Source organism: Octodon degus, unplaced genomic scaffold, assembly GCF_000260255.1.
Source record: "Octodon degus isolate 3935 unplaced genomic scaffold, OctDeg1.0 scaffold00003, whole genome shotgun sequence".
NCBI lineage: Eukaryota > Metazoa > Chordata > Mammalia > Rodentia > Octodontidae > Octodon > Octodon degus.
The window spans coordinates 12,887,683-12,896,840 of NW_004524579.1; the positions used below are offsets into that span (position 1 = coordinate 12,887,683).

At 38.8% G+C, this 9,158-nt stretch overlaps 2 protein-coding genes across 7 annotated transcripts in view; one reads left to right on the forward strand and one right to left on the reverse strand.

Moving 5' to 3' along the window:
• Positions 1 to 9,158, forward strand: part of Kiaa1328 (KIAA1328 ortholog) — a 434,847-nt gene that overhangs the window by 93,873 nt on the left and 331,816 nt on the right. The window lies entirely within an intron of this gene.
• Positions 5 to 1,856, reverse strand: LOC105741995 (WW domain-binding protein 11; the record flags this gene model as incomplete). The annotated part of the gene is made up of 1 exon (XM_023713295.1): positions 5 to 1,856. A coding segment is annotated over exon 1 (1,668 nt), but the record flags the coding sequence as incomplete, so codon positions are not given.

Below are 9,158 nucleotides of genomic sequence, written 5' to 3' on the forward strand. Positions count from 1 at the left end.
CTGTGGCTTTCTTCTCAATGGTGGCTGCACTTGTGTCATCCGCCTTGGGTCGCTGAATCAAGTTGGGGGGGGCACTTAGCACCCCTGGGTTTGGCAGGGGAGCTGGTGGGAAAAGCCCAGGTGGGGCAGGTCCAAGGGGAGGCACCAGAGGTGGGCGCATCATGCCGGGAAGTGGCGGAGGGAGGCCTGGAGGTGCCGGCGGAGGCAGCCTGGGTGGGGGGCCCCGTGGAGAGGGACCAGGAGGCAGTCCTGGAGGAGGCCCAGGGGGAGGGCCAGGGGGTCGGCCTGGTGGTGGTCCTGGGGGCAAAAGCCGGGGTAGAGGCCCTCGGAGCCCTGGCATTCCAGGTGGCCTCAGGAAAGGAGGAGCACCTGGTGGTGGGCCAGGAGGGAGGCCCGTGGGTGGTCCTGGAGGCCACAGAGGTGGGGCAGGCGGAAGCCCAAGAGGAGGAGGTCCTGGCATGGGCGGCGCCTGTATCTGAGAAGGAGGAACGGACTGAGGGGGCGCCTGCTGCTGGGAGGAAGCTGTGGCTGCACCCTCATGAGAGTCTTCTTTGTGCTGCTTCTGTGACTGCTTCTCTGCTTCAGAATCCTCTGAATCTTCCTCCTCATCATCCTCTGAAAATTCTTCCACTTCCCGACCTTCCTCAGGGATTTCCTGACCTGCCATTCGCAGCATCATGACTTGAAGAGGCGTCAGTTCCTTCATGTTCTTCTTTTTCTTTCTTGATTTCCCAGGTATGTCTGCAAACCGCACACTCAGACCTGCTTTCTTTTCCTCGGTGTTGTCTCGCTCATTATCGTCTCGGTGCATAAACTCGTCCACGTCACTTTCTCCATCTGACCTGTCTGTGTCACTGTCATCAGTGCTGTCATCGTGCTTGTCCTGATCCATGTCCTCAGGGTAGCCGTCATCTTCACTGGTGCTGGAAACATCGTCATCATGACCACGCTGCGCAAGATCAGGGCTATATAACATGTCTTCATCTCGCCTACGAGGAGGAAGATCAAGAGCAAAGCCCACTTTACGGCCATACATCTGCAAGACTTGGGGAGGAGGGGGACCAGGTGGAGGACCTGGAGGTTTCCTGCCAGGGGGCAAACGTGGAACACCATGCCCAAGAAGAGGAAGGATAGAAACTGCTCGAGTTGGAGGTCCATAGGCTGAGGTCTTCTTTAGGATGGAGGGGGGCTGGGCACCAGGAAGTGGGATGTCCTCGATCAAGATGTTGGAAGGAGCATGTGGCATATCTGGCAAAGGAATACTCTCTACTTCTACATGCTGAGCATTCTTGACAGCATCAAAGTACTGGCTAAGTTGAGCCCTTTTCTGTTCATATTCTACTTCGAGCTTTCTCAATTCTTTATAAATATCCGGATTCTCTTTTTCATAAAGTCGTAGGATAAATTCAAAGGTTTCCCGAAGCTTTTTACGTTTATCTTTCAGTACTTTCTCATTTAACTGTGGTTGTTGTACTGGGTTAAACTCCATTTCATCCAATTTCTCCATGTCCCGGATGATTTGTTTGGGATCTTTCATCTTCAAAACTGCAGCTCGAACCATCATGCGCTGTTTTTTGTTCTTCAATTCTCTCTTCCGAGCTTCCTTTCGAGCTTGGTCCGTAGGGTTCATAAATTTTCCACTCTTGGTGGATGATGTTGATCTCCGCTCCATATTGACAATCTATAATGGTTCACTTATTCTTTAAAAAAAAAAAAATAAAACACTCCTGCTGGGATCCCAGAACTGCTAGGGGCATGGAGGGGACGAGTCCCAGCCTCCTTTCCGCCGTAGGGGCCTTCACCTCTGCTTCTCTGTCAAGCACCCAGTCTCCGCCATCTTGAAACCTCGCGCCCCTCCGCCATCCTTATGTCATTTCCTCAATATGATGGTTTAAAGTTCAATGTTTGCATCTCTACAATTCTCCTAGCTTTTTTCTAGTGGTTGCTGTAATTCTCAGTATCATACAGAGGTGGTCAAAATATATAGGGAATGTTTAAATTTAAAAAAAAAAAACTTTATAGTAAAAGACATATTGCTATTAATCTCCCACACAGTTTACTTGTCCCATCACTCTGGCCACTTTCTGAAGCTATTGTGGAAGTCCACTTCTATGCCTTTATGAAGTATGACAAAAATATGGTGAATAGACACATGTCTTTGGTTGTCGGACCATCTAGAACCCGGAGGCTCAAAATAGCCGGCCCAGGCATGTGTGTACATGTATGTCTTTGGAAGGTGGAGTAATCAGTGAGACCAACAATATGAAAGGGTCTGAAGCAGCAGTGAGAAGCCAACAGTTGATGTATGGCAACCTCTACCAACAGAAGGCCAGTTCTAGCCCCCACAGAGGTCAAGATAACGTCCTTACCCAACACAATTCCTATGAGAAACTTGGCTGGAGTATACATCACATTTTTGGGATCCGACATGGACACTATCACAGAACTATAAGCACCAGAGTTATTTTAATACTTTTATTCTCCCTGGCTTCTCTGGTTGGCTATTCCTTCCCTGTCTTGTCTTGTTGGATGTCATCTTGTTTTGTATTTTGTGGTTATTTTTGTTTTGGGGATTTTTCTTCCTCTCTCTCTTTGTTTTTTTCTTTTTTCTTCTCCTGCCTTCTTTCACTGTGTAGTTTTTTTACATTTCCATTTCATTTTGTTTTACTGGTTGTCTTTATCTTCTTAACTACTTTTTGAATTTAAAATTTCAAGTAAGTAAACATTGTTTTTTTCCTTTGTAATTACTCCTTTCCATTCTAGTCCATTCTTTCCCTATGTTCTTTAGTTTCCCAAAATTCAGGTGATCATCCTTTGACCTGCAGCCTTGACTGTACTACATTTGATCTCATTCGTCACTTTATCCTGTCCCCTACTCATCTTAACTCTCCTGCCCTGTGGAGAAGGGTAAAATCACTCCACTAAGGGGAAAATTATGGCATACAAATATATGGTGTATGTTTGATTTATTCTATATCTGTAGAGTTCACTTCTGTGGTCAGAGGTACTAGGTTAATGGTCACCATAGTTTGGCAGTAGTTAAGCTATACACGAAATTATTGTTATTACTAACTGTACTGCATTAGCCAAGATATAATACATGGTATAATTAGGTTTTCTCTTCTGTATGATACCACTGCAATTGTATAGGGTCATAATTATTACCATAACCCGATAACAAAGAATTAGTTGTTGAGCCAAATAGTTACTTTTCATCTATTGTAGTTGGGGTTTGCAAGGAAAACAATATAATACAGGATACATAATTTATAGGACTATTTTGTAATAGTCACTCAAAGAGTCATGTACAAAAAAGTACAGAAAAATCTGTCCATATCCTAAAGACCCAGAGAGTCCAACTAAGAGTCTAGATCCCATGGCAGTGTTCTGCATGAGTCTAGCTGAAGACCTAGAATCTATGGAAATGCTCCCCATCAGTTCAGTTAGAGGCCAAGAGACAACAACAATGTCTCATGCAGGCCTATTTCAAGGTTCTGCACTAGGAAGGCCCTGAGGTCAGTGGTGGAAGCTAGAAAGTCTCCACCAGTGGGATGAAGGATCTGTGCCAAAAGACTGAGGGTTCTGCACTGGAGCCAGGAAGCAACGATCAAAATAAGAGCCAGTGTTCCTCCAACAAGTATCACAGTCATCCTCAGTGACAGAGGTCCTGAGCTCCTCTAATAATGAGAACAGCCAAATTCATATCAGGAAAACTAGTGTGACAAATTTCTCCAGGACATTGAACTATGCACCATCTTCCCTTTTGGAGCCAGGAAGTGATATTCAAAGTAGAGACCAGAGCTCCCTCAACCACAGAGGGAGCTCCCTTCCTGAACCACAGAGTCAAAGGTGAAAAACAATACTCCACTCAACAGGAACAGAGAAAAAAGCAGGGGTAGCTATTCTGTTTTCAGACAGTGTAAACTTCAAAATAAAAATAACCTCAGAGATAAAGAGAGTACTAAATATTTGTTAGGGAAAAACTCAAGAGGAAGAGATAACAATCATAAATATGTATACACCAATACAGCAGCATTCGACTATATACTAGACATGAAAAATCAAATAAGCAATAGCACAATTGTAATGGGGGACCTTAATACCCCCCTGTTACACATAGATCAACCAGCCAAAATATCAGTAAAGAAATACCAGAATTAAACCAAATCTGTGAACAGATGGACTTAGTAGATATTTTCAGAGTGTTAAATCCAACATCATCAGCATACACATTCTTCTCAGCTGCACATGGGACATTCTTGAAAATAGACCATCTATTAGCTCACAGAACATGTGTAGGTAAATGCAAATAAATTGAAATTATCCCAGGCATGTTATCTGACCATAGTACAGTGAAACTGGAAAGTAATGGCAGAAGAAACTAGAAAAACTCCATTAACACTTAGAGACTAACTAACACGCACGCTACTAAACCAACAGGTCACAGATGAAATTAAAGAACAAATTAAACAGTATTTATAACCAAACAAGAATGCAAATACAACATACCAGAAGTTATGGGACTCAATGTAAACAGTCCTGAGAGGGAAACATACAGTGATGAATTCTCACATCAGGAAAACAGAACAAACACAAACAATCTAATGTAACTCAAGCGTCTAGAAAAAGAACAAGAAGATAAATCTAACACACATAGAAAATTATAAAGATAAGAGTAGAAATGAACACAATTGAGACTAAAAAAACAATACAAAGAATTAATGAATTGAAGAGTTTGTTCTTTGAACAAAATTGACAAGCCCTTAGCCAACTTTATCAATAAAATGAAAGATACGGATTCATTGAAAGATAAAAAGGGTGAAATCACTACAGATCTTGTGGAAATTCAGAAGACCATCAATACCTACTTTGAAAATCTTTACTCTCATAGGATGGAAAACACAGAACTAGATTCCTAGATACATATGAATTAGAGTTGAATTAAGATATACACATTCTGAAGAATCCGATTGTCAGTTAATGAGATTGAAAATGTAATTTAAAAGTTACCGACAAAAGTCCAGGTCCTGATGGATTCACAGCTGAATTCTACAAGAAATTTAGAGAAGATTGAATGTCAGTAGTCCTTATACTCTTTAATAAAATTGAAAAAGAAGCATTTCTCCCTAACTCATTCTTGTAGGCAAGTAGTAATCCTGATACCAAAACCAGAGAAAGACCCAGCCAAAGAAGAGAACTACAGGCCAGTCTCCCTAATGAACATAGATGCAAAAATCCTCTGTAAAGTACTATCAGAGTATGGCAAATCATCAAGAAGATTATATACTATAACCAAGTAGGATTCATTCCAGGAACACAGAGATGGTTCATATATGCAGATCAATAAATGTAATATACCGTATGAACAGATACAAAGATGAAAGTCATATAATCATCTCAATCGATGCAGAAAAAGCTTTGATAAAGCCAAACACTCACAATGAAAACCTACAGAAAATTGGAATAGATGGTCTTTACTTCAATCTTATAAAAGCCATCTATGACAGACCAACAGCTGACGTCATACTAAGTGGACAAAAACTGAAAGCTTTCACTGTAAAATCAGGAACAAGACAAGGATGTCTGCTCACGATTCCTAGTCAGGATAGTTTTGAAAACATTAGCCAGAGTAGTTAGATAAGAGAGGGATACAAAAAGAGTAAGGATAGGAAAGGGAGAAGTGAATTCATTATCCTCAGTTGACATGATATTCTACATAGAAGACCCCAAATACTCCACTGTGAGATGTCTAATTTAATAACCAAACTCAGTAGCATAGCTGGATAAAAGGAGTAAGGATAGGAAAGGGAGAAGTGTATTCATTATTCTCAGCTGACATGATATTCTACATAGAAGACTCCAAATACTCCACTGTGAGACATCTAATTTAATAACCAAACTCAGTAACATAACTGGATACAAAGTGGACACTCAAAAAAATCAGTAGCTTCTTATAAACAACACATTCATAGAAATTAAGGAAATTACTCTTTTCACAATGACATTCAAAAAATGAAATACTTAGGAATTAATCTAACAAGACTAAAACTAGACCCATGTTTATCTCCATGCACTAAAGTCAAAATGAATCAACTATCTAAATAAAACACAAGCACTAAATACTAGAATAGCAAATAGGTAGAATCTTGAAGACATAGCGATAGGCAGAGTTGTAGGCAGAGTTCTTATTCATAGAAAATACTTCAAAGAAACAAAACCGGGATCTCATCTTATTATAAAGCTTTTGTGCATAAAAAAAATCATATCAACAAAGTGAAAAGATAACTCACAGAATGGGAAAACATTTTAGCCGACTGTCCTTCAGGCAAAGGACTTATATCTAGAACATTTAAAAAACTGAAAAAAATCAGATCCCCCAAATTCAAAGACCCAACTCAAAAATCTCTGAGATGAATATATATTTCTCAGATGAAGAAATAGAAATAGCAAGTATGTATGAAAAAAATGTTCAGCATCATTGGTCATTTAAGAGAAGGAAATTAAAACAACCCTGAAATTTCATCCCACCTCAGAAAAAGTAGCTATCATTAAGAAATCCACCATTGACAAATGCTGCAGAGATTATGACTAGACAATGGAAAGGCAGGAATAAAAGCTTTACGGTGTGTCTTTGTCCACTTATTCACTGGATCTGGCACTGACTCAGTTACTCATTGCTCTCTCCAACACCAAAAATGAAGGAAGGAAAGGTTTATTTACACAGTTACTGGACATTTCAGTCCATACTTGGCTGGCTGCAAGGCAGAGTGGCACGTAGTAGAGAACAACCTTTCATGGCGGTGGCAAAGAGCAGAGAGCAAGTCTGTCTCCCTTACGTTGCATTCAGGCTGTAGGCCCCAAACTGGATGTAGTACTCACACCCATAATCCAGCAGCACTCACACCCATAACCCCAGTGGATCATGAGTTAGTCACATACTCTAGAAGTCTGCCCCATGACTGAATAAGGCTTTGGGGAACAGCAACACACAAACCGTATCAGGCACCATGCACTTTCTGGCTCTTCCTCAAAATAAAAAATGACCATTAAACAGAAAGGTTTGGAAATCAGTTCAGGACATTGATGCAGCCAAAAGAGGACTTCTAGAGCTGCTTCAGAATTGTAAGAACAAGGGAATATCTGTTTGAAGTGAAGGGAGATATTTTGAAGGAAGATTAATGTCTTTACTGTGGTACATTTAAAAAATTTTAAACATTTACTTTTTTTATTGTACCTTATATCTTGATAACACTAAAAAGGAGGAAGAAGTCCTAACAATTGTGATTCCTGTTTTGAAAAACATAGGAACTTCTTAAGAGCCTCTCCTCCCCCCTCTACCAGCTAGTAGTCTTTTATATATTTTGTATGATAATTATTTTTGTCCTGAATTTTATTCTGTGGCATGTAAATTTAAAAGGTTGAGAAAATGAGCATGTTGCCTGTCCAATTTACATAGTGCTAAGTGCAAGGGAAAAGGTGATCAGGGATGTTGTTAATCCCAACTCCTATAGCAGGAGGGAAAATAGAATCTACTTTTTATGTGGAAAAGAGGTATCGATATTTTGACATTCTTGAGACAAAAGAATATAGCATAGTAGTCAGTGGAACTGAGGTAAGTTGAAGAAAGAAGGTATGAGTGATTAACATTAGATTAATAGTTATTTAGAAAGCCTGCCCTTAATTAGAGTGGGTCCTTGTTTGTCTGGTAGATACACTTAAGAAAATTATGTAGCTATTTGGAAAAGTAGATACTAATTTCAGTGCAAAATAATATTTAGTACTTTATGGGTCAAGAGTAATATTTTTCTAATGCTGAAGCTGACCAAAGTCTGTATGGCTGTGAATGGTTTCTTCTGGAAGGCTCAATATTAAAATACCCTGGTGATTATAGTGACACAGTTTTGCATATTTTCTTTATGCTTTAGCTCTGAAGTCAGCATACTACTGTGGTGGGGTGTATTCCTATCTCAGTAGGATGCCAACTAAATCTTGTGCCACCGCCTCCCTGTGTATTGTCTAAAACTGATTTTGTGCTCTACATATAAAAAAGACGCTGCGACTCTCCTATCCTAAAATGTCTAGTATAGGTCCCACTACATAAATTGTTTGTTGATCATTGATCTCTCTCCAGAGTGAAAAGAGTAGAATAAAGTTTGTGAATATAGTCAAAGGCTTAGATATGTGATATAGTTAGGACCTACTTTGTACATGGGAAGAAAGGAGCTGGCTTGAACTTTTATTCTTTATTGTGAATAAGGATTGAAATAAATATTATACCATTGCCAAAAAATAAAATTCTTTAATTGATGTAGTGTCTTTAACTGGAACTACTAAAGATAGGTGCTATTTGTAGTATTTTATTATAAAAAAGAAAAAAGAAAAAAATTATTTTGAAAAATAATATCCCTGGTTTCTTTCCCAGTAAATTGTTCGGGTACAAATCTCCTTTACCAGAATAAACCTGTCAAAGGTTAATACAGATAATTTATAGTACATAAAACTCTATAAAACTTAGAAACATAAAATGAGGTTATAATTTAAAACAACATAATTTTAACTACTGATACATTTACCTATCATACGTGAATGATTTAGACTTTCATATATATGAAATCAGATAATTTTAGTTCATTTTAAAGTCTATTTCAATGTGAGGAACTATAATCATGAACTGTAATTTTTTTAATTTTAAAGATGTGTTACAATTTATGGTTTACTTGTTTTTGAAGTTCTAATAACTTCATTTACTAATCAACTCTACAAACACAGACAGGTACCTAGTGCGAATGGAATGTTTGCATTAAGATCAGGCTTTTGAAAGATTTATTCTTAGAATTGGGAGTTTATTAAAACAAAAATTCGGATTAATTTTCTATTATTGAAGAAAGAAGCTTACTTCTTTAAGACCTTCAACATGTAAATGAATAGGCTAGGCAGTCTGATGAGCCTAGTACATTCTTGTCTGAGTGAATATGAAAGTAAAGATACATCTGATATTTAAAGAGGATCTATTCTGTAATGGTAATTCTTTTTTTTTTTTAATTTAATTTTTTTTTATTTTTCAACAAATAATACACTGCATATATTCTTCTTAGTGGTTAATTGCTGTACAAGATGCGGACTTGTGATCCTATTTACAAACAACATTAGAACAAATC